Source organism: Sus scrofa, chromosome 14, assembly GCF_054392235.1.
Source record: "Sus scrofa isolate SSC_HxYL_T2T_F1_AM1 chromosome 14, Sscrofa_HxYL_maternal_Yorkshire_Landrace_v2.0, whole genome shotgun sequence".
NCBI lineage: Eukaryota > Metazoa > Chordata > Mammalia > Artiodactyla > Suidae > Sus > Sus scrofa.
In genome coordinates this window covers 135,835,409-135,861,230 of record NC_139396.1, presented here as the reverse complement: position 1 = coordinate 135,861,230, position 25,822 = coordinate 135,835,409, and the positions used below count along the sequence as shown (strand labels likewise).

Sequence of the window (25,822 nt, the reverse complement as noted above, 5' to 3'; positions counted from 1 at the left end):
AAAGAGGCTCCTGGGATAGAGGAATTAATATTGTAAAAATGGCCATACTACACAATGCAATTCCTATGAAATTCCCCATGACATTTTTCACAGAAATAGAACAAACAATCCAAAAACTTACATGGAATCATAAAAGACCAGAATTGCCAAAGCAATACTGAAGAACAAAAACAAAGCAGGGGGCATAACTCTCCCAGACTTCAGGCAATATTACAAAGCCCCAGTAATCAAGACAGTGTGGTACTGGTACCAAAACAGACATACAGACCAAAGGAACAGAATACAGAACCCAGAAATGAATCTAGATGCCTATAGTCAATTAATCTTGGACAAAGGAGGCAAGAATATAAAATGGGAAGAAGACAGTTTTTTCAGCAAGTGGTGCTGGGAAAACTGGACAGCTGCACATAAATCAATGAAACTGGAACACACCTTCACACCATTCACAATAAACTTAAATGGCTTAAAGACTTAAACATAAGATAAGACATCATCAAACTCCTAGAAGAGAACATAGGCAAAATATTCTCTGACAGCAACCTTACAAACGTTTTCTCAGGTCAGTCTCCCAAAGCAACAGAAATAAAAGCAAAAATAAACCAATGGGACCTAATCAAACTGACAAGCTTTTGCATAGCAAAGGAAACCATTAAAAAAAAAAAAGACAACTTACAGAATGGGAGAAAATAGTTTCAAATGATGCAACTGAAAAGGGCTTAATCTCTAAAATATACAAACAACTTATACAACTTAACAGCAAAAAAGCCAACAATCCAATGGAAAAATGGGCAAAAGATCTGAATAGACATTTCTCCAAGGAAGATATACAGATGGCCAACAAGCACATGAAAAAATGCTCAACATCCCTGATTGTTAGAGAAATGCAAATCAAAACTACCAAGAAATACCACCTCACACCAGTCAGAATGGCCATCATTAATAAGTCCACAAATAACAAATGCTGGAGGGGGTGTGGAGAAAAGGGAACCCTCCTGCGCTGTTGGTGGGAATGTAAGCTGGTACAGCCACTACAGAGAACAGCACAGAGGTACCTTAGAAAACTATACATAGAACAACCATATGACCCAGCAATCCCACTCTTGGACATACATCCAGAAAAAGTTTTCCTTGAAAAAGACACATGCACCCTCATGTTCATTGCAGCACTGTTCACAATAGCCAAGACATGGAAACAACCCAAATGTCCACTGACAGATGACTGGATTAGGAAGATGTGGTATATATACACAATGGAATGCTACTCAGCCATGAAAAATAACAAAATAATGCCATTTGCAGCAACATGGATGGAACTAGAGACTCTCATACTGAGTGAAGTAAGTCAGAAAGAGAAAGACAAATACCATATGATATCACTTATACCTGGAATCTAATATATGGCACAAATGAACCTTTCCACAGAAAAGAAAATCATGGACTTGGAGAGTAGACTTGTGGTTGTCAAGGGGGAGGGGGAAGGAGTGGGATGGATTGGGAGTTTAGGATTAATAGATGCAGACTATTGCCTTTGGAATGGATAAGCAATGAGATCCTGCTGTGTAGCACTGGGAACTATGTCCAGTCACTTATGATGGAGAATGATAATGTGAGAAAAAAATGTATACATGTATGTGTAACTGGGTCACCATGCTGTACAGCAGAAAATTGACAGAACACTGTAAACTAGTTATAATGGAAAAAAATAAAAATCATTATATAAAAAGTTTAAAAAAAAGAAAAAGGAGAAATCTCATTGAATACTATAGAAATACAAAAACCATAAGAGAATACTATGAACAACTATATGCCAACAAATTTGACAGCCTAGAAGCAATGGACAATTTTCTAGAGACATACAACCTGCTAAAACTGAATTAAGAAGAAGTAGATCATTTGAACAGACTGATCACTAGAAACAAAACTGAATATGTAATAATAACACTTCCTACACACAAAAGTCCAGGACCAGATGCCTTCACAGGTGAATTCTACCAAACATACAAAGAAGACCTTATACATATCTTTCTTAAACTTTTCCAAAAGATTGAAGAAGAAGGAATACTCCCAAAGATATTGTATGAAGCCACTATCACCCTAATACCAAAACCAAACAAAGGAAAGTATAGGCCAAAAAAGAAAATTATAGGCCAATATCTCTGATGAATATGAATGCAAAAATTCTCAACAAAATTTTCGCCAATCGAATCCAACAACACATAAAAAAGACCATAAGGAGTTCCCGTCGTGGCTTAGTGGTTAACGAATCCGACTAGGAACCATGAGGTTGAGGGTTCGATCCCTGGCCTTGCTCAGTGGGTTAAGGATCTGGCATTGCCATGAGCTGTGGTGTAGGTCCCAGACGTAGCTTGGATCCCGAGTTGCTATGGCTCTGGTGTAGGCCAGCAGCTGTAGCTCCAATTAGACCCTTAGCCTGCAAACCTCCATATGCCACCGGTGGGGCCCCAGAAAAGACAAAAAGAAAAAAAAACCCAAAAAACAAAAACCATACACCACGACTAAATGGGATTCATCCCAGGTTGACAAGGGTGGTTCAACATATGCAAATCAATCAATGTCATACTCCACATTCACAAAAGAAAAGTCAAAAACCACATTGTCATCTCAATAGATGCAGAAAAAGCATTTGACAAATCCAACATCAGTTCATGATTAAACACTTTTACCAAAGTGGCTATAGAGGGGACACATCCCAACATAATAAAAACTATTTATGGGATTTCCTGTTGTGGCTCCGTGGTAACAAACCCGACTAGTGGGTTTGATCCCTGGCCCTGCTCATTGTGTTAAGGATCCATGGTGTAGGCTGAAGATGGACTTCGGTCCTGGCATTGCAGTGGTTGAGGGGTGACCAGGCAGCTGTAGCTCCTATTCAACCCTTAGCCTGGGAACTTCTATATGCAGCAGATATGACCCTAAAGAGCAAACAAACAAAAAGAATGGGGTGGGAGGCATGAAAGCTTTTATCTTACACGTAAAGTGTTACATTATTTAAAGGTAGACAATAAGTTAAAGATGCATATTGTACACCCTAGAGTAAACATTAAAAAGTGAAAAGAAGAAGTATAGCAAATAAGTCAATAATAGAGATAAAATAGAATGATAAAAAGAAGGTAGAATAAAAGGAACACATAGGATTAGCAGAAAATACATAGTAAAATGACAGTTTTAACCTAATTATATTGATAATTATATTACATATAAATAGTCTACACACATCAGTTAAAAGTTAGAGATAATCAGACTGGATCAAAAAGAAAGACTATGCTGTTTTAAAGAAATCTACTTTCGAGTTCCCGTCGTAGCTCAGTGGTTAACGAATCTGACTAGGAATATGGGTGGGTTCGATCCCTGGTCTTGCTCAGTGGGTTGGGGATCCGGCATTGCCATGAGCTGTGGTGTAGGTCACAGGCTCGGCTAGGATCCTGAGTTGCTGTGGCTCTGGCGTAGGCCAACAGCTAAGCTCCTATTAGACCTCTAGTCTGGGAAGCTCCATATGCCGCAGGAGTGGTCCTAGAAAAGGCAAAAAGCCAAAAAAAAAAAAAAAAAAAAAAAAAAAGGGCTTCCCGTGTGGCTCACAACATAACTACTCGACGTTGCTTCTACAGTGGCTGTGGCTCAACCCCTAGCCTGAGAACTTCCATATGCCGCAGGTGCGGCCGCCTGTTAAAAGAAGAAAAAAGAAAAGGCAAAAAGGCAAAAAAGAAAGAAAGAAAGTAATCTACTTTAAATATAAAGATATGGGTGAAAAGTGAAAGGATAGAAAGAATCAAAGCCCCAAAAGAAATGTAGAATAGCTATATTGATGTCAGGTTTCAGAACAAGAAATATTATCAGAGATAAACGGAAATTTCATAATGGTGTGTTATATCAAGAAGAAATCACCACTGGCATTCCCATCATGGCACAGCAAAAACGAATCCGACTAGGAATCATGAGGTTGCGGGCTCTATCCCTGGCCTCAATCAGTGGGTTGGGGAATCTGGTGTTGCCTCGAGATGTGGTGTAGGTCTCGGATTCGGCTCAGATCTAGCGTTGCAGTGGCTGTGGTGTAGGCTGGCAGCTATAGCTCCTATTAGACCCCTAGCCTGGGTTCCCTGGCCTAGGTGTGGCCCTAAAAAGCAGCAAAAAAAAAAAAAAAAAAAAAAAAAAAAAGTGTAGGTACTCGCTCAATAACATAGCTTCAAAATACATGAAGAAAAAGCTAATAGAAGATTAAAAAGTGGGCAAATACACATCATAGTTGTTTCAATATACCTTTCTCAGGGGCTTCCCTGGTAGTCTAGTGGTTAGGATGCAGTGCTTTCACTGCTGCACCCCTGGTTCAACCCCTGCTCTGGGAACTGAGATGCTGCACACCATGGTCAAAAAGAAAAAGAGAAAAATTCCTCTCTCAGTAATTGAACAAGTAGACAGAAAATTAGCAAAAATGTAAAAGATCGTGACAACACTATCAACCAATGTGCCCTAGTTCTGTATTTATAGAGAACATTCCACCAGCAAACAGGAAAATACACATTCTTTTCAAAAGCACATCAGTCCCAAGAGAGACCATATGCTGGGCCATGAAAAAAATCTCTGTAATTAAAGAATTGAAAAATCATCATCAGGGAGTTCCTGTTGTGACACAGTGGAAAGGAATCTGACTAGTATCCATGAGGATGCAGGTTCAATTCCTGGCCTTGCTCAGTGGGCCAGGGATTCGGCATTGCAATGAGCAGATGCGGCTTGGATCCTGCGTTGCTGTGGCCATGGCATAGGCTGACAGCTGTAGCTCCAATTCAACCTCTAGCCTGGAAACTTCCATATGCTGCAGGTGCAGCCCTAAAAAATTAAAAAAAAAAAAAAAAAGCAACTTCATGTGAACTGTAGACCTAAACAAGGAAAACATAAACTTTTTAGAATAAAATGCAGAACGATTTTATCTAAGGATAAGGAAAATTTTCTTAAAACAATACACAAAAGCACTAATTTTAAAAGGAAATAATAATAAATATGATAGGAGTTCCTGTAGTGGCCCATTGGTTAACAAACCCGACTAGTAACCATGAGGTTGTAGTTCGATCCCTGGCCTTGCTCAGTGGGTTAAGGATCTGACATTGCTGTGAACTGTGGTATAGGTTGCAGAGGTGGCTTGGATCCCACGTTGCTGTGGCTGTGGTGTAGGCCGAGGAGGCTTGGATCCCATGTTGCTGTGTCTGTGGTGTAGGCTGGCGGCTATGGCTCTAATTGGACCCCTAGCCTGGGAACCTCCATATGCTGAGGGTGTGGCCCTGAAAAGACAAAAGACAAAAATAGTAATAATAATAATAATAATAATAAATATGATATATCAGTCAGAAATTCATAGGAAACAGAGGGCACATTCAAATTAAAAGTCCAAAAATCCAAAAATCTATAAAGAACCATAAAAGACCCAGAATTGCCAGCAATGCTAAGAAAAAAAATAAAAACAAGGCAGGAGGCATAACTCTCCCAAACTTCTGTCAATACTACAAAGCTACAATAATCAAAACAGTGCAGTAATTCCACTATATTCCAATAAAAATTTTTTAGAAAACAGTGTGGTATTGGTACAAAAACAGACACACAGTTCAATGGAACAGGAGAGAGGGCCTAGAAATAAACCCACACACCTATGGTCAATTAATCTTCGACACAAGAGGCAAGAATATAAAATGGGAAAAGTGTCTTTAGCAAATGGTGCTGGGAAAATTGGACAGTTGCATCATAAATCGATGAAGTTAAAACACACCCTTACACCATGCACAAAAATAAACTCAAAACGGCTTAAAGATTTAAACATAAGACATGACACCACATAACTCCTAGAAGAGAGCACAGGTAAAACATTATCTGACATTAACTGTACCAATATTTTCTTAGGTCAGTCTCCCAAGACAATACAAATAAAAACAAAAATAAACAAATAGGACCTAATCAAACTTATAAGCTTTTGCATGGCAAAGGAAATTATAAGCAAAGCAAAAAGACAACCTACGGAATGGGAGAAAATATTTGCAAATGATTCGACTGACAAGGGCTTAATCTCCAAAACCAACAAAAACAACCAAAACCAACCCAGTTGAAAAACGGGCAGAAGACCTAGACATTTGTCCAAAGAAAACATACAGATGGTCAGTAGGCACATGAAAAGATACTCAATATCACTAATTATTACAGAACTGCAAATCAAAACTACAATGAGATACAACCTCATACCGGTCAGATTGGCCATCATTAAGTCCACAAATAACAGGAGTCCCCTGATGGCTCACTAGGTTAAGGATCTGGCATTGTCATTGCAGCGGCCTGGGTCACTGCTATGGTGCAGGTTTGATCCCTAACCCAAGAACTTTCATATGCTGTGGGCACAGCCAAAAAAAAAAAAAAAAAATCCATAGAAATCTGAATAAAATATGAGTGTTAGATGATATTAATGTATCAATATAGGTTTGTAAATTGTGAAAAAGGAACCATCTGTGTAAAAGGTTAATAGTAGAGGAAAATGTCTGTGGGGTATATGGGAACTCTCTGGAATACCTTCCCAATTTTTCTGTAAATCTAAAACTATTCTAAAATAAGAAGTTTACTTGAAAAACAAAATAGAATGGGAAAGCTCTCTATGTACTGATATGAAAGATCTCTTGGATCTCTTCCTCAGGGCTCCCTATCCTGCCCTCCAACCAAATTTTGTCTAATTTTCTTCCCAAATATTTCTCAAATCCAATCACCTTTTTCCATCTTCTCTATCCTAGCACCACTTGAGCTCAGGTCACCAAAATGATCTCTCACTTGGCCTACTGTAGTAGCCTGACTGGTCTCAAAATAACCACTCCAGGTCCCTTCACTCTATTCTCATGGTGATCACATTTGGCTTTTCAGCAGGCAAATCTGTCACCAGCCTTTAACACCATCAAGTGACATACTGACAGGATACTTAATATCAGCTGATTACTGTCTGTATTAGTAATTTTTTTAGATGCAATAGTGGAATTATTGTTATATATATTTTAAGGCTTTAACCTTTATGCAAATAATTTATAAATGTAATCAAAGTCTTGTTTTTACTTCAAAACATCCAATGGGAAAAGGGTACCAAAATGTGTGGGTTAGGATATTAGAAATGAAACAAGATAGGCCATGTATGGATAAGAGCTAGATGGGAACATGGGAAGCTATTATGCTATTCTCTCCACTTTGGTCTATATTTGAATATACTTAACTTAAAAAAATTGAAATACACACTTTCATGAACTGAATGTTTTTGTTCCCCGCTCCCCAGAATTTATATGTTCAAGTTCTAACTAACTCCCAGTGTGATGGTATGAGAAGGCAGGGCCTTTGGAAGTATAATTAGGTTTAGATGAGGTGATGAGGGAAGAGCCCAATGATAAGATTAGCGTCCTTGTAAAGAGAGACCAAGGTTGCTCAGTCTCTCCCTGCCATGTGAGGACACAGCAAAAAGCCTTCTGCAAGCCAGAAAGAGAACTCTTACTAGGTACCAAACAAGCCTGCATCTTGATCTTGGACTTCCCAGGCTCTAGAACTGTAAGAAATACATTTCTGCTGTGACTAAGACACACACTTTGTGTGTGTCTGTGTGTGTCTTTTTAGGGCCGCACCCGTGGCATATGGAGGTTCCCAGGCTAGGGGTCGAATTGGAGCTGTAGCCGCTGGCCTATACCACAGTCACAGCAACCCCAGATCTGAGCACATTTGCAGCCTATACTACAGCTCATGACAACGACAGATCCTTAACCCACTGAGCAAGGCCAGCAATTGAGCCTGCTTCCTCATGGATGCTAGTCAGACTCATTTCCGCTGAGCCATGACGGGAGCTCTGACACTCACATATTCTTAAACAGCTTCCTATTGCCTTCAGAATAAAGACTAAAATCTTAAACACACTTTACAAGGTTCTGCATGCCCCATCCCTGCCTCCCTCTCCAGCCTCATCTTACATTGCTGTCCTCCTTCCTCTGCCTTTCAGCGGCATAGACCTTCTTTCAGTCTGGAGTCCTGATCGCACTCTCTCTTACCAAAAGGCCTTTGCACATGCTATGCCCTCTGTGGGGAAAATGGAGTAACTCAGGCTCTTTCTACCTAGCTGCCATGTTGTTCCGGTGAGGAATGATGCAGTGACTACTACACAATGATAGTTACACATGTGCATGCACAGTAGAACAGGATGACAGCTACCCCTTATGTAACATTTTGGCTAATTGCTGGCTTTGTTCAGTACTAATATAAAAGAAAGGTGGATGGGACTTTCCCTGTCACAGCTCATGAAGCCAATAAAGGGATTCCGACCTACCCACAGCGCCTCAGCTCTTCTTTCGGTTGCCAGAACCAGACTGAACCTGCCTGGTCTCAAGAGACTGCAGAACACCGTCTAAGTGGAAAAAAAAAACAAAAAAAACACACAGCCCTCCTCATCCTGTACCACTGAGATAGGCTGGGACCTGGGACACATTACTGGAGTGCTTGCATCTGGACCAACATCTCTTTGAGCAACAGAATACCAAGAAACCATAAGGGACTAAAAATAACTTGCATGCACATGCAGTTGAGGGAAAGTGCGAACAAGAAACTGTAAGACCACAAACCAACTGCCACTTCCGAGGTGCCAAGAGCAGGGTATTGCGCATGATCCCTGCCCACAGCACCACCAAGCGAATGGGCAGACCACCTAAGCCAACCCTCTGGCCCAACCCACCAATCACCCCTTACTCTCACCCCCATTTAAGGAAACAGCCCACCCACTTCTGGAAAGGAAGTAAGGGAAATTGTCACTTATTTTCCCTCCCTCATGCTGCAGCATGAGTCCCAGTAAAGCCTTGCCTCAATTCCTCCTCTGGCCTGTTATCAATTTCTATTGATTAAAGAGTCCAAGAACCCACGTCGACAACTTCACCTAAGCAACTCTCACCTAAGTTTGGGCTGAAACGTCACTTCCTTCAGTAAATATTTCTATTACCCTATGTCCTGGCTTGCCTTAGAGGGTTTCAGTCCATACCTGCTAATTTCAGTCTAATTATCAATTGCTTTCCCTTCACTCAGAAAAGCATCCCAGTTTAGATGACAAATTCATGGTTACCCAGCCTTTGAGGAAGTCCCACCATTACTTGGGTCATTTTCCCCTGTTACATGTTCTCATAGCTCTTGGTACCTTGCCCTTATGGCACAGAAGCTTATATATACATTTATTTGTGAGGATTAATATCTTTGCCCTTCATTAGCCTGAGTAACCTTTGGTTGCTGGGACTGTTTGTTTTTATTCATGATTATGTTCTCAACATCTCTCACAAATTATGTGAGCATAGAGTTAGCACTCGCATTTGCTGACTGGATAAATTTCTGTCTTATAGATTAACTTATTGAAATACTCTATATGTCCCCTACCTTCCAACCCACTTCAAATATAGAAGCCTGGCATTTGTTCTCCTCCATCCTGAGCTCTATAGGGATGATTATGCTGGGAGGGGAGGGGAGACAGGGGAGAGTACGAGGGCCTCTGAGCTCCCAGGACTAGGAGGGACATTGGTCCGCAGTTTTCATAAGCAATGGGGATCTGCGGCTGGGCCCCCTTGCGGGAACTCCAGCGCCCTGTAGGACCTGAGGGGAAGGTCGGGAGTTCCATGGTGAACATCAGGGCTCTTCTGCAAGCCATGTTGCCTGCTGCTGACCTCTCAGAGATAACCAGGACTAGAGACCTTCAGAGATAACCAGGGCAGACTCTCCTCTCCACTCTTCAGCACAAAGGGTCCTCAAATGAGGGCCTATGTCTTATTTATCTCTCTATCCAAAGGCTCACAGCGGATTTTCAGAGTTTGTTTAATGTAACTGGAATAAGACAACACCAGGAGTTCCGGCTGTGGCACAGTGGAAATGAATCCAACTAGTATCCATGAGGATGAGGGTTGGATCGCTGGCCTGACTCAGTGGTTCCGGGATCCGGCATTGCTGTGAGATGTGGTGTAGGCTAGCAGCTGCAGTTCTGATACTGCAGCTCTGATTCCACCCCCTAGCCTGGGAACATCCACATGCCATGGGTGCAGCCCTGAAAAGCAAACACTAATCAATCAATCGAGCTTAAAAAAAAAAAAAAAGACAGCACCAAGCTTCAATTATAGTCCATCTCCCTGCAGTGTGCAAGAGCCCCACCTACTGGGCCTTCAGTAACTGCAGACAGTTTTGCATGGCGCAGGGGACTTTGCTTTCCCCTCAGCTGTATTAGTGCCAAGGAGTACTGCATTGGACTAGTAATCCCCTAATATATTCATATGAACAAAATAGTACCGACTCCTGTCTTGGGTACAAAAGGCCATTGCCATTGAATCCTCAATCCAACAGTATTATCTTGCCCCTGCCTCTCACATTACCCTCCACCTGATCTATCCTAAAGGCTCTCTTTTCCCATCAGAAATATTTCCTCTTCCTTGCATGGTATGTGCCTCTTTCACACCTAGCAAGCTGCTACTCTTGTCAGAATCCTGGGCCAAGGCCAGTCAAGTCTTTTCTTGCTTGTCCTCTTGGGGGTGCTACCCTGGCCCTTGGTGACAGGACTCAGCAGTGTACTGAACTGTTCCCCATCTCCGACTTCTTCCATTAGACACAAGCTCTCGGAATTCTATGGCTGGTACATAGCAGGTACTTAAGCAATGATAAACACAGGGAAATCAATTTTTAAAGAGACCTGGACTCTTGTCTCAATGTGACACTAAGCTGCAGTTTTATCAACCCTAAGCAAATGATTTTATTTATTTTTGCTTTTTTAGGGCCATACCCGTGGCATTTGGAGGTTCTCAGGCTAGGGGTTGAATCGGAGTTTTAGCTGCCAGCCTACACCACAGCCACAGCAATGCCAGATCCAAGATGCATCTGTGACCTACACCATAACCCAGGGCAAGGCCAGATCTTTAACCCGCTGAGCAAGGCCAAGGATCAAACCCGAATCTTCTGGATGCTAGTCAGATTCGTTTCAGCTGAGCCACAATGGGAACTCCTAAGCAAGTAATTGTAAACTTAGCTGTTTCACCAGTGGTTCTCAACTAGGGGCAACTGGCAATATCTGGAACCATTTTTGGTTGTCCAAACTGGGGAATGCTACTGGCATCTAGTGAGCAGAGGCCAGAGATGCTGCTACATGTTACAACACACAGGACAGTTCTCCACAACAAAAAGCTACCTGGCCCCAAAAACCAAGGTTGAGACACCTGGATCTAGCCAACATCCACTTAACAGGGTTGGATGGCAGTAAGACCTGTGAGACATAATAAACCCACAAACGGATATTGGCAAGTCTCCTGCCTGTGTCCATATGATGTGTACTGTAGAGGAGCATGAGCCATCAGGTGTGTGCAATTCACTGAATGTGTGGATTTCAGCAACAGTGCCAGAACCCAGCAGCAATAGGGAAGGAATTCAGAAAACTAGTTTCTAATAGGATCCATTCTGCCTATCAATGGATATTTGGCATCATGAACAAAAATGCTTAACAAACATCAAAGAAACCCCCGCCCCCACCCCCCCACACGCAAACCCCCATTGCCTGTGTATAACCATTAACTCTAAGATAGGATTCAGGAGTTCCCATCGGGGCACAGCAGAAACAAATCTGACCAGGAACCATGAGGCTGTGGGTTCGATCCTTGGCTTCACTCAGTGGGTTAAGGATCTGGCATTGCCGTGCGCTGTGGTGTGGGTTGCAGACACAGCTCGGATCTGGCATGGCTGTGGTGCGGGCCGGCAGCTACAGCTCCGATTCGACCCCTATCCTAGGAACCTCCATGTGCCACGGGTACGGCCCTCAAAAGACAAAAAAAAAGAAAAAGGAGTTCCTGTCATGGCTCAGCAGAAACAAATCTGACTAGTATCCAGGAGGACGCAGGTTCCATCCCTGGCCTTGCTCAGTGGATCAAGGATCTGGCATTCCCATGAGCTGTGGTATAGGTCGCAGACACAGCTCAGATCTGGTGTGGCTGTGGCTGTGGTGTAGGCTGGCAGCTACAGCTCCCACTCTACCCCTAGCCTGGGAACCTCCATATGCGACTCTAAAAAAAACAATAAATCAATAAATAGTAAAATAAGACTGGGAAGGGTTGTTTATAAAATGCAAAAGAAAAAACAAGCCATAGCTTTAGACAATAAACAGTAAGCTTACAAATTATTCATCTATTTTAAGGTGAAAAGTTAATGGAAATATATTATATTCAATTTTAAGGTAAAAATACCTGAAAACCAATTAGCTATAATCTATGATTAAGGGCTAATCTCTTCAGTGTATCAAGAACACTCACAAATCATTAAGAAAAAGATAATCTAATTGAAATTGGAGACAGAGTTGTTCACATTTCATAGAAAATACAAATCACTAAATGTGTAAGAGACGCAAAATAAAATCATTAAATGTGGGATATACATACAATGGAATAGTATGCAGCCTTGAAAAAGGAAATCCTATCTGTCCCTGGTTAGAGGCAGTTAAGACTCCACTAGCATTGTAACTTGAACAAAGGAAGGTGCACTGAAACAGGAGGCCATGAAAAACACACACAAAAAAGTTTAGGGATTCTTCCTCCCCCCCTCCCCATGCTTGTGGCACTCAAAATTCCCGGACCAGGGTTCAAATCTGAGCCACAGTTGCAACCTACACCACAGCTGTGGTAATGCTGGATCCTTCTTTAACCCACTGTGCTGAGCAGAGGATCAAACCTGCGCTGCCACAGAGACAATGCCAGATCATAGTGAGAACTCCGGGTTTCAGTGTTTTTAAAGACTCCCAGATAATTTTATTAATGTTGTAAAATCACTGATTTAGGAGTTCCCATCGTGGCTCAGTGGTTAACAAACCCAACTAACATCCATGAGGACGTGGGTTCGATCGCTGGCCTCGCTCAGTGGGTTAAGGATCCAGTGTTACCATGAGCTGTGGTATAGGTCGCAGATGCAACTCGGATCCCATGTTGTGGCATAGGCTGGTGGCTGCAGCTCTGATTTGATCACTAGCCTGGGAACCTTCATATGCCACAGGTGCGGCCCTAAAAAGACAGAAAGGCCAAAAATAAATCAATAAATCACTGATTTAGACTAGGGGTTAGCAAACTGCAAACATTATATTCTTTGTGGCCACATAATGTCTGCTACATGCCCCTTTTTTTTTTGGCAAGCACTTTAAAAAACGTAAACACCATTCTTAGCTCCTGAGCAACAAAAAAACAAGCCATGGCCCATATAGATCATTTTGCCAACCCCCAATTTAGACTATGCACAGACTGGACTAGTACCTGGAAAAGGCGCCATGAGACAAGGTATGGGCAAGAAGGTTCCACGGTGAACTCACAGGTCTGGACTCCAGCCCTCTAACTGGCATCCAAGTTGTTCTAGTTTGAGTAGGAGGTGGGAGGGCTTCAGACTCACATTAATAAAACTCTCAAGACACATTATAAATGAGCCAGTTTATTATTTCCTAGTAAGATGTAGAACTTTTACCATGCAGACAGAATACCTGTGTCAGCATGAAGAGCATTTTCTTCTTTGAGGCAGTTACACAGAAAACCAGGTTATCAGGTTCCCTGATAACCCAAACAAGGGGAGACTAATCCTAAGCTACGGCTCATCCATAAACCCAGAGCACACTTTCCCAACAGGGCGACAGCCCAGCACTGGAGAAGTCGCTGACTCTTGCCTCCTCATCTTGCTCTGGCTGCGCACTGCCGTCATCTTCTACAGCTTTAAGACCGGCCCGCTCGGCCTAAGGGTCACAGCTCTGCTCACTGGTTTTTATTATTACCTCCGTTACTGAGGGTTAAGGTTCTGAAGGGGGCACATTAGTTGCTCCCATGTACCAACTACAAGACACAACAAATCTTGTTAGGATGCTCTCCCAACCCCACTCTAACTCAAGTTTTACCAGTTAATATGTGTCATAAAAGTTCTTTCCACCTTCATTAGCATATAAGGAGGTTACCTACAAATTCACCTAACACAACCTAATTCCTACTAAGGATTGAGGTTTTTAATGATAGGTTCTCTTATTTCGCTTTCTTGATCAGTGATTCCCAACCATGTAGGAATTAATGAAACTAATTTTGTGTCGCCACCACTACCAAGACAGAAACACCCAGTGACTATGTGCTTTTGGATTAAATCAACATATTCTGTTCCCTAAAATGTAAAAATATGAGAAGATGTCATCCTTAATTTAGTACTCAGCACTATTAAGGGTCAAGCTAATCAAAAATTGTCTTTGAACAATAAAAAAGTTTATGCTTTCAAATTAAAAAACATGTATTGCAAACATTATATAATAGTAAGATTACAGGAAACAAAACATTCAGACTGAATCCATGGCATTCATACCACACCAGAATTTTGCCTTTAACAAAACAGTAAATCCCCAAAAGTAGGTTAAGTCCATGCTGGCTGAAAACCTCGGTCCTACACTCCATGAATGAGGTACATAATTCATGCTTCACAGATATGTACATTAGCCATTCCTTCCTTTTTTCCGCCATGCCTGTGGCATATGGAAGTTCCCAGGGCAGGAATCAAACCCAGCCACAGCCGCGCCACAAGCAGTGACAACGCTGGATCCTTAACCTGCGGATCCATCAGGGAATTCCTACAGTAACCATTCTCAATTGTCCCTCTGAAGGGTAGAAGAGATGAAATGTGAACATGAGCATCCACATAGGCAGAATTCTCCAATTATTAAAATTCACACATATGACCTTCACTATGCCTTGGACGATAGCTAAGATTTTATCTGTGGGAACCCACCTTTGAAAATCACAACAAAAATCAACAGAAAATGGTTTAATATAAAATATACAAATTTTTCAGTATGAGGACTTCCACGGAACACGGAGAAGGGAACAACTAAAATTTTTTCTTAAAAAAGGACATTCCCCTTCCCTTGTCCTTGCTACCCAACGCGCAAAACCAAATCTGTACAAAATCACAAACACAGGAGAGGACCTTAGAGGATGTCACCACGCAAAGTCTTCAGACCTATTCTAAACAACTGCTGTCCTCACCAAGCCCCTCCCGTGATAGAGCTGAGCGTTCCCAGGTCCACTGGGGCAAGTGTGGGGTCTCAGGTCATCACCTCTGCTGCACCAGGGACAGCCCTAGGTCACTCGCTGTCGAACTTAATGGAATTGACTTGCACAGAGATGGAGCCTCCCCGGTAGCTGCCCCGCTTCTTCTTGGTTTTCTCATGCCGGAAGGATTTGCCTTTGGTGAACTTCAGAACCTGGTTGGCTCGCTCCCCCCAGTCTCCAGCTGCACCTCGCTGGTTAAGTGGAGAGAGGTGGTTAGCCCGCAGAAAGACAACACCCGCGCCTTGCACTTTCTTCTCCCTGCTCCAGGCACCCTGAACCCAGAGAACGTCCCACCAACCGGAACCAAAAGCTGTCCTCTCTCCTACCCCACCCACCTCTCCACTCACCTTGGCATCAAAGGAATTATCTGCCACCCGAGCATCCACCTCGATCTCCTCCTCCCTTATCCTTCGGAATGGAGAGGATCCCCTGCGCTCTCCCTGGAGAACAATGAAGTAGAAAATCAAGGTGGCGTGGTCATGGAACAGAAAAGCCCCCCTGAGCTACACACACACAAGCATGTGTGCCAAGCCAGGCAAAAAACAGTCAGAGTCAGAGTTCCCGTCGTGGCACAGTGGTTAATGAATCCAACTAGGAACCATGAGGTTGCGGGTTTGGTCCCTGGCCTTGCTCAGTGGGTTAATGATCCCGCGTTGCTGTGAGCTGTGGTGTAGGTTGCAGACGCGGCTCGGATCCCGCGTTGCTGTGGCTCTGGTGTAGGCCGGTGGCTACAGCTCCGATTCAACCCCTAGCCTGGGAACTTCCATATGCCGCGGGAGGGGCCCAAAGAAATAGCAAAAAGACAAAAAAAAAAAAAAAAAAAAAAAAAGAACAGTCAGAGTCGATCCGAGATTTTTCTTCCTACTCTAAAAGCTGGCTCCTGAGAGGAAAATAAGACTGCTTACTTTCTTCCTTTTAGGAAATGTGTTGGGAGTCTGGGGCTTTATCTTCTTGGCTGGAGGTGTCTCTGTCTCCTTAGCAGCCTCATTTTGCTTCCGCTTCTTTCCTGAACCTGTACAACAGAAAATAAGCCTCAGGAGACTGGTTTCCTGGAAGCCACTTATGGGCCTCAGCTCCCTATCCCAGCCCACCCCACCCCAGGACTACAGCCCATCCTGATTTGGGGGGCAGGTTCTCTGGATACAGACCTGGCTTAGAAACTCCCACTGCTGCCTTTTTCTTGTCCTCTTCCTCCTCGTTGCTATCCCTATCTGCTTTTCCATTCTGGGCAGTCAATGCAGTGGTGCCATTGGCCTTGGGGGCCTGTGGTTTCGGAGTGCTCTTGCCCTTGGGCTTGTCCTCTTCCTCCTCCTCACTGGAGTCATCAGAGGAAGAACTGCTGCTGCTCTCAGCCTTGGCTTGCTTCGCAGACGCTGGCTTAGAAGGGGCTACAGCTCCCACATCCTTCTGTGGCATTTTTTTAGCTGGGGTTTTAGACGTCTTCTCTTCCTCCTCTTCCTCGCTGCTAGAGCTGTCTGAATCAGAACTGCTATCCCCACCACCCTGAGAGGCCTGCTTGGCAGGCAAAGATGGAGCTGCTTTGGCCGTCACCTTGGACTTAGGGGTTGCTACAGTCTTCTTCATCTTCTCGTCCTCACTAGAACTGCTCTCCTCCTCACTGGAGCTGCTATCAGCCTTTCTGGTCAGAGGCTTCTGGCCACTGCCTACAGGCTGCTTGGAACTTGTGGCTGGCTTAGCTATAGACTGCTTGGGAGTGGCAGCTGGCTTACTTGAATTCTTGGTGGCACTGGCTGGCTTGGCAGGAGCTTCATCCTCAGAACTGTCAGAGTCTAGACAGCAAGAATAGAATGAGTGGCTCCCCAAACTAGACTCTGGGGAGTCCCTGGAGCTCCCACTGCCCCAAAGGCCTCCATATGCCTTACCTGAGCTATCTGAAGAGCTCTCTGCTGCCTTCTTTGCTGGAGCTGCTTTAGTAGCGGCTTTTGGCACAACTGCCTTAGCTGGGGGTTTCTTTTCTTCCTCAGAACTTGAATCTGGAGTGAACAATGGCTCAGGCTGGGTCCAGAGCCCCCCCCCAACCAGGGGCAATACAAACAAGAGTCCCGCCCCAACCAGGGGCAATACAAACAAGATGCGAAGACTCACACAGAGCCTCAGCCCTGTCTTGCTTCAGGGAAAAGCAGAAGGGACAGAAGCATTTCCTCACACACTCCCCATTCCCACTTAGCACAGGTGACCACTCACCAGACTCGTCGCTGCTGTCCTCACTGCTCTCCACAGGCTCCTGCTTCCCTGCAGCTTTCTTGGGAGCCTGGGTTCCCAGGGGCTTCTTGGGTGACGGAACTGAAGGTGGGGGAACTGAACTATAAGTACCTATTTAGAAGGGAGAGTGTGGTGGTTTTAAAATAAGTACAGTGGAGTTCCCACTGTGATGCAATGGATTAAGAATCTGACTTCAGGAGTGCCCGTCATGGCTCAGTGGTTAACGAATCCGACTGAGAACCAGGAGGTTGAGGGTTTGATCCCAGCCCCACTCAGTGGGTTAAGGATCTGGCATTGTTGTGAGCTGTGGTGTGGGTTGCAGATGCAGCTCGGATCCTGCGTTGCTGTGGCTGTGGCATAGGCTGGCGGCTACAACTCCGATTAGACCCCTAGCCTGGGAACTTCCATATGCTGGGGGAGCGGCTCAAGAAATGGCAAAAAAACAATAAAAAAAAAAAAGAATCCGACTTCAGCAGCTCAGGTTGCTACAGAGACACAGGTTCAATCAGGCGCAATTAAAGGAGGCAGTATTGCCACAGCTGTGGCGTAGGTCGAAGCTGTAGCTCAAGTTCAATCCCTGGCCTGGGAACTTCCATAGTCCACAGGTGCAGCCATTAGAAAAAGAAATAGGAGTTCCCATTGTGGCTTAGTGGGAATAAACCTGACAAGTATCCATGGGGACACGGGTTTGATCCCTAACCTCACTCAATGGGTTAAAGGATCCAGCATTACTATGAGCTGTGGTGTAGGTCGCAGACTTGGCTTGGATCTGGCTTTGCTGCATTTGTGGCATAGGCCAGCAGCTACAGATCTGATTTCGACCCCTAGCCTAGGAACTTTCACATCTCATGGGTGCAGCCCTATAAAAAAAGACCAAAAAAAAAAAAAAAGTACAGAATTCTTTTGATACTTCTTCCTTCTAGAAATGGAGCTTAATTCCCCTTCAGCTGAGCAGAGGTTAGGATGGGTTGACTCATTTCTAACAAAAAGAACATGGTGGGGAGTGCCCTTCATGGCTCAGTGGTTAACGAACTCAATGAGTATCCATGAAGATGAGGGTTCTACCCCTGGCCTTACCCAGTGGGTTAAGGATCTGGCACTGCTGTGAGGTGTGGCATAGGCTGGCAGCTACAGCTCCCACTGACCCCCTAGCCTGGGAAGCTCCATATGCCACAGGTGTGGCCCTAAAAAGACAAAAGACAAAAATAACTAATAAAATTTTTTAAAAAACCCAAAAAAACAGAAATGATGACATGTCACTCTTTCGAGTCCAGGCTATAAAAAAGACAGTGTGTGGCATTCTCCTTTCTCTGGGAGAAGCTAGCTGCCATGCCAGGTAGCTCTAGGAAGAGGTCCACATGGTGACTGCAGAGGTTCTCTTGCAATCGGGCCCTGTTCACAGTCACATAGCTTGACTCCCCATGTCCAGCCACCTGGCGCTTTTTGGCTGTGCTTATGGCATGCAGAATCTGCCAGGATCGAACCTGAGTCAAAGTTGTAACCAGAGCCACAGCAGTGACAAAGCTGGATCCTTAACCCGCTGCACCACCAGGGAACTCCTCACCTGGTTTTTTCTTCATTGGTTTTTTCTTCTGTTCTTCCTCTTCCTCCTCACTGGAGGAGTCCTCACTGCTGGAACTCTTCTGGGCAGGAGCAGCAGCTGCTTTCACTGGGGCCTTGACCACAACTTGCTTTTTAGGTACCGTCTGCATTACGTGGAGAAAATCGATTACCACAGGAAAATGCTGACCCAACCAATCCTGCCATGAAACAGAGACCCCTCACCTCCGTCCCCAGTGCCCTCTTCCCTGGTTGAAGTTAAGGCCCATACCTTCTTGGAGACGGCTGCTGCCTTCTCCTCCTCTGAGTCATCATCACTGCTGCTGCTGCTACTACTGCTGCTGCTAGCTGCTTTGCCATTGGCTACTTTAGGTGCTGCCCGAGCTGGTGTACCTACAATATAAGATAATGTAAGGAGCATCAAGGCACCAAAAGGCCATTAAAACTCTCCTTCCTATTAGCTCAGTACTTTGGAGTCTCCTGCCTTTGGAGCAGGCATGACGGAGAATGCTGTGGTTTACTGTAGCAAAGGATTAATTTCCTGCCCAACTTCAGGAATAAAACGGTCTTCAAAACCTTCATAGAGGAAAATTACTGAAGGAAATAAAAATTCTCCTTCACTCTATGGAATGAAGATACAAGAAGAAAAATGGTAATGAAAAGCACCAAAAATAGAGATATAAATAGTTACAAGAAAATTAGATTTGTGGAAATGGCTATGAAACACAACTGAAAAATGCTGGGTGTTCCCGAGTGGCGCAGCGGAAACGAATCCGACTAGGAATTCGTGGGTCCGATCCCTGGACTCGCTCAGTGGGTTAAGGATCCGGTGTTGCTAGGGCTCTGGCGTCGGCCGTCAGCTACAGTTCCGATTAGACCCCTAACCTGGGAACCTCCACATGTCACGGATTTGGCCCTAAAAAAAAAAAAGCTAAACTGAAACCATTTTTAAAAAACATGTTTAGAGTTCCTATTGTGGCGCAGCAGAAACCAATCCAACTAGTATCCACGAGGGTGCGGATTTGATCCCTGGCCTCGCTAAGTGGGTCAGGGATCCGGTGTTGCTGTGAAATGTGGTGCAGCTTACAGACTCAGCTCCGATCTGGCGATGCTGTGGCTTTGGTGTAGGCTGGCAGCTGTAGCTCCGACTTGACCCCTAGCCTGGAGACTTCAATATGCTGCAGGTGCAGACCTAAAACAAAACAAAAAACAAACAAAAACCACAAACAAAAAAAACCCATGTTTTCCCTCACTGCAAACTATTTCTATAGTTACTAGCCCCTAATAATAAAATTTTTTACTTATTAGTATGAAAAGTAGTTTTTACTTCATTTTTTAAAAAATGACACTAGTCAATACTTCAACAAACAGTGACATTTCACACCAGTCCCCAGAGTCCCCTGGTCCCCAGCAGCCCAGCCTCGTGGGAATAGAAATGATACCTGTTTTGGCTGGCACTTTAGCCTGAGCTTTAGCTGCCACGGCTGCTGTCTTTGGCTTCTGGTTCTTTGGTGCCTCATCCTCTGAGCTTGAGTCAGAATCGGAATCAGAGCTCTCAGCCTTCTTAGGAGGAGCTTTGACTGCCTTGCCTTGGGGCTTAACTACCTTCTGTGAGAAAACATACAGAGAATCAGCAAGAATTCCTGGGCACCCAACAGACATTCTAAAGTAGAAAGCTTCCTTGCAGCTGTTTTTTAGGGGCTAACGGAACAGTAAAAGCAAGGGAAAGCTAAGCAGAACACCCTAAGAAAAGGGCAACAGGAGTTCCCGTTGTGGCGCAGTGGTTAATGAATCCGACTAGGAACCATGAGGTTGCGGGTTCGGTCCCTGCCCTTGCTCAGTGGGTTAACGATCCGGCGTTGCCGTGAGCTGTGGTGTAGGTTGCAGACGCGGCTCGGATCCTGCGTTGCTGTGGCTCTGGCGTAGGCCGGTGGCTACAGCTCCGACTCAACCCCTAGCCTGGGAACCTCCATATGCCGTGGGAGTGGCCCAAGAAATAGCAACAACAACAACAAGACAAAAAAAAAAAAAAAAAAAAAAAAAGGGCAACAAACTCTTAATAAGAAAGAAAAAGCTGGAGTTCCCCGTCGTGGCACAGTGGTTAACGAATCCGACTAGGAACCATGAGGTTGCGGGTTCGATCCCTGGCCTCACTAAGCAGGTTAAGGATCCAGCATTGCCATGAGCTGTGGTTTAGGTCACAGATGCCGCTCAGATCTGGTGTGGCTATACCGCCGGTATAGGCCGGCAGCAACAACTCTGATTAGACCCCTAGCCTGGGAACCTCCATATGCCGTGGGTGCAGCCCTAGGGAAAAAAAAAAAAAAAAAAGAAAAGAAAGAAAAAGTCTAGTAGTCCTCACATGGCTCAGTGAGTTAAGGATCCAGCACTTTCAATGTTGTGGGCCAAGTTTGATCCACTGGCCCAGGAATTTCCACATGCAAAAGGCACGGCCAAAAAAAAAAAAAAAAGAAACAGATGGCATTCCCGTCATGGCTCAGTGGTTAACAAATCCACCTAGGAACCATGAGGCTGCAGGTTCAATCCCTGGCCCCGATCAGTGGGTTAAGGATCCGGCATTGCTGTGAAGTGTGGTGCAGGTCGCAGACACGGCTGGGATGCTGCTGCACTGCTGTGGCTCTGGCGTAGGCCGGCAGCTACAGCTCTGATTAGACCCCTAGCCTGGGAACCTCCATATGCTGCAGGTGTGGCCCTAGAGAAGACGGGGCCGGGGAACAGAAAAGTTTAGCCACTTGATTTACTGGCCTGGTCCCTGCCATTCCCTGCCTAGAGTTCCCTGCACCTGTCCATAAAACATATTCTCTTACTCCTAGTCCTTGACAGGGTCCCAGAGAAACCCAGTACCGCCAGGGGAGCAGAATGGGTTGAATCTCTTCAGGGTCCAACTTCAACCTCCCATGTCCTCGCCAGACGTCATGCTTCTGCAACCTCTCTGACAAACCCCGTATAATCATCTGTTGTATACCCACAACCATCAAGCTAAAAGCCAAGATTTTGGGTTTTTTGGGTTTTTTTTCTTCTCAATCCCTTAATCAAGCCCTTTCCTTCCCAAAGCTGCAAACCTGAACAGGCTTTTTCTTTTTGTCCTCTTCCTCATCACTGGATTCTTCACTGCTGCTGCTGCTGCTGCTCTCTGATGCCTTGGCTGTAGCCTTTCCAGGCTGCTGAGGAAGACCGGCCCGTTTGGCAGGTGCAGCTGAATAAAGTACAGGTCCCAGTAAGAATCAGCCATGTGGTAAAGGCAGGCTACAAATCCTTTTCCTAGAATCACAACTCCCTGCCAGTCCTTACCAGCTTTCTTAGCTGGAGGTCCTTGGGCTTTTTCCTCCTCGCTGCTGTCTTCACTGCTGTCACTGGATGAAGTCTTCTTCTTAGCCTTCTTTGTCACTGGTCCATTTGCCTGTAACTTCCGCTTTGGGGCCTTGGTGGACCTGCTGAAGTAGATGAGGCTAACTTCTGGACGATCAGGACCTTCCCAAACCAAAGAACACAAACCAGCCCGTTTGAGGGGAGAAAACAGCCACACTGGCACAGAGAAGACTTACTTGAGCCAGAAACTATAGATGTCCAAGAGGGAAGAGGCGTTGGCGTCCTGCTGGGTCTATAAGAGAAAAGGTAGAGAGACAGGGTATGAAATTTTTATCTTGGCTATTCTATGGGAGTTCAGATTTTGTGTTACTCTCTCATTAAAAGTGACTGGTTGGAGTTCCCATGGTGGCTCAGTGGTAATAAACCCAACCAGTATCCATGAGGACTTGGGTTCAATCCTTGACCTCGTTTGGTGGGCTAAGGATCCAGCATTGCCATGAGCTCAGGACCTTGTGTTGCTGTGGCTGTCCTGGGCCTGCGGCTGCAACTCCAATTCAACCCCTAGCCTGGGAACTTCCAGATGCCAAGGGTGCAGCCCGAAAAAGACAAAAAAGTGACTTGTTTTAGGAGTTCCCGCTGTGGTGCAACACAGCTTCAGCAGCATCTTGGATGCAGATTTGACCTCCGGCGCTTGTGGCAACGGTCGCAACTGGGGCTCAGATCTGATCCCTGGCCCGTGTGCCAAGGGGTGGCCAAAAATGACCTGTTTTATACTTGCTATATTTGCTAAAGACCTTACATCTCTGTAAGACCTCTCCTACTTGTACATATTAGGAGAAAAATATTCTATACAGTTACTTCCCAATTTTTGGTATCAAAAACTTGGGCTGGGAGTTTACTTGTGGCATGGTAGGTTAAGAATCCAGTGTTGTCTCTGCAGTGGCTCGGGTCCCTGCTGTGGCATGGATTCAATCCCCGGGCCCAGGAATTTTCACATACTGCAGGCACAGCCACAAAAACAAAAACAAAGAAACAAAACAACCCTTGGGCTATTCCTATAGTTTCTGGCATCATCTATTCCGCTGCCTGACAATTCTATTTATCAAAGGCTTTAAAAACATGCATTCTATTTACTCTAGCAGTGTTATTACCCAAGAATTAATCCTGACCACAAGACAAACACCTACACAAAAGGACATTTGCTACAACGTGGCTTAATCCCAAATCATTGGAAACCAACCTCCAAGAGAAGATTGGTAAAAAGCTATGTTACATATTCAGTACAGAATTACATTCAGCTATCAATTATACTGATATTTATTAGAAGTTGGTGTCCTCCAAAAGGGCAAGTCATTACAGTACATACAAGACCATAGGCTCAGAGTTGGATGAGTAAATGTGAAACTCACCTCTGTCAGTTATTACTGTGTGACCCTGAGCAAATCTTTTAATCTTTCTGAGACTTTTTTCTTCCCTATAAGATAGATAATACTACACATCTTATTAAGTTGTTGAAAAGTTAAGAGATAATACTTAAAAAGGGCCTAGCTTGGAATTCCCACTGTGGCACCATTGCGCAGCCTCTTAGGAGTGCTGGGACACAGGTTTGACCTCAGCCTGCCACAGCGGGTCAAGGATCCAGTGTTACCCCAGCTATGGCTGGGATCTGATCCCTGGCCCAGGGAACTCCATATGCCTGAGGGGCAGCCAAAAAAGAAAAAAAGAGAGCTTAGCATCTGACCCTACCCTCCACAGATCAGCTTTTGCCACATAAAAAAGATTTTTGAGGGAGTTCCTGTCCTGGCACAGCAGAAAGAAATCCCACAGCAGAAAGAAATCCCACGTGAGGATGCAGGTTTGATCCCTGGCCTCGCTCAGTGGGTGGGGGATCCGGCCTTGCTGTGGCGTAGGTCAAAGACACGGTTCGGATCCTGAGTTGCTGTGCCTGTGGTGCAGGCTGGCAGCTGGAGCTGATTCAATCCCTAGCCTGGGAACCTCCATATGCCATGGGCGTGGCCCTAAAAAGCAAAAAAAGTAAAAAAAGTAAAATAAAAAAAGATTTTTGATTCTGAAAGGCCCAATTTCATCCAGCCTACTGCGGAAAGGCTCGATCTACCACAAAGAACAAGTCCATCCTCCTAGTCAAAGACCAAGACCACCAAGATTACCATTCCACTCTACCCTCTCTCAAGGTGTTTTTGCATGTAGTCATGCCAGCTTTCCTTGAGATGTAGATTACAAACCTTTCACATTCCTGGTCATCACCCTTTACCTGTACTTGGAACATCCTAAGTTACCGTAACTAAGATAAGAGCATTCATTCACTGATGCTTCCTGAGCACAAAGCACTGGTATTGCCACTTAGTATATATCTTGCTACTGAAAATCACAAAACTCCTACAAAGCAACGAAAACTTTTTTTTTGGTTGCGGCCACTGCATGTAGAAGTTCCCTGGCCAGGGATCAAACCCTCACCACAGCAGGAACCCAAGTAGCTGCAGAGACAGTGTCGGATCCTTAACATGCCGCACCAAGAGAACTCCAAAAATCCTATTAAGTGCATGATGACATCGCCACAGAAGTCAGATTCAGAGAGGCTAGGCAAGCTGCCCGGGATCATACATTTTTTTAAGCAGAGGCTGTTCCCAAACTTAGACTTGTCTGATGCCAGAAGTTAAGAGTCAAGCTCACAGCTATGCCTCGAAGAGCTATGATGCTCAAGCCTACCTCAGTATAACTAGAAGCAGAACCCTGCCTGCCTCTACTCTCGTTCCCTTTCTTACTAAGGAAAATCCCAGCCTTCATTATTTCTAAAGCAATTTCATTTGTGTTTCAAATTTGAGAGTTAAGGTCCAAGTCACGCTTGGCATCAGCTAAGATAAAGCACAAAGAAGGAACCAGGAGCCTCCAATGCCTCTGGTGGGACACAGCGCTCCCTTCTCGCAACATTGTCAGCCACGTGACCTAGGCCACGCGGGTCCCACGCTGCTGCTGCCGCCGCCGCCGCCTCACCTCTCACCAAAAAAAGCAACAAGGCTTGTCGCTGAGTAGTAAGACTTCGTGGAAGAGATGCCGGCATTCCAGGGTTTCTCTGGACACTGCCGAGAGCTCGGCACAAAGGCCCAAAACACTGGGCTGGAGGACCCCACAGACCTCCTTACCTGCAAACCTAAGCATGTCAGGGCCCAGAGCCCTGTGGTCATCCCCCCTTATGTCCCAAACCCGGAACTCACAACGCCTGTTGCCTTGGCGAACTTATTGGCCACGTCCGAGAGCTGGTTATCACGCAGAAAGCCGAGCACGAGAGGATACAGGTCGCTAGGAACCACGCGGCGCAAGCCGGCGTCCGCCATCCTCCGGACAATACGCGTCACTACCGTCGCGGACGCACACGACTCAGGAACCCGGAACAGGAGGGGCTGAGACGGGCCAGTGTGATGCCTCCGCGCTGCGCGGGACACAGCGGAAGGGGCGGGCACACGCCGCAGGGCCTTCCCGCTCCCGCCTTGGAGGCTGGGTAAAGGCGAAATCTATGAACTCTTTCCGGTCCCACGAGTGTCGCCATCTTGGTTAGGGCGGAGCCC

The 25,822-nt window shown here is 45.1% G+C and overlaps 1 protein-coding gene across 4 annotated transcripts; it reads right to left on the bottom strand.

Annotated features, from left to right (window-relative positions):
* Window positions 1–13,463: 13,463 nt before the first annotated feature.
* NOLC1 (nucleolar and coiled-body phosphoprotein 1) lies at window positions 13,464–25,613 on the bottom strand. Of its 4 annotated transcripts, none has more exons than XM_005671408.4 (13): window positions 25,472–25,613; window positions 22,475–22,530; window positions 22,221–22,363; window positions 21,992–22,125; window positions 20,351–20,516; window positions 19,180–19,301; window positions 18,913–19,054; window positions 17,331–17,459; window positions 17,009–17,119; window positions 16,274–16,915; window positions 16,031–16,137; window positions 15,473–15,565; window positions 13,464–15,316 (listed from the first exon to the last, which is right to left on the bottom strand). In XM_005671408.4, the coding sequence occupies exons 1-13, from the start codon at window positions 25,589–25,591 to the stop codon at window positions 15,158–15,160; spliced, it is 2,124 nt and encodes a 707-aa protein (XP_005671465.1). In that variant the 5' UTR covers window positions 25,592–25,613; the 3' UTR covers window positions 13,464–15,157. The 4 variants fall into 4 exon arrangements, with proteins under 4 accessions (XP_005671465.1, XP_005671466.1, XP_005671467.1 ...); XM_005671409.4 differs by having other exon boundaries at window positions 20,351–20,513; XM_005671410.4 differs by having other exon boundaries at window positions 22,221–22,360.
* Window positions 25,614–25,822: the final 209 nt, after the last annotated feature.

What these genes read in the sequence shown, in the direction of transcription:
- NOLC1 (XM_005671408.4), bottom strand. Translation starts at nt 25,591, where the DNA reads ATGGCGGACGCCGGCTTGCGCCGCGTGGTTCCTAGCGACCTGTATCCT. An exon ending in GAGCTCTTCAGATAGCTCAG is followed by an intron (nt 16,916 to 17,008) that starts GTAAGGCATATG and finishes CTTGCTGTCTAG; the next exon opens with ACTCTGACAGTTCTGAGGAT. An exon ending in ATAATTCCTTTGATGCCAAG is followed by an intron (nt 15,317 to 15,472) that starts GTGAGTGGAGAG and finishes CCACTTAACCAG; the next exon opens with CGAGGTGCAGCTGGAGACTG.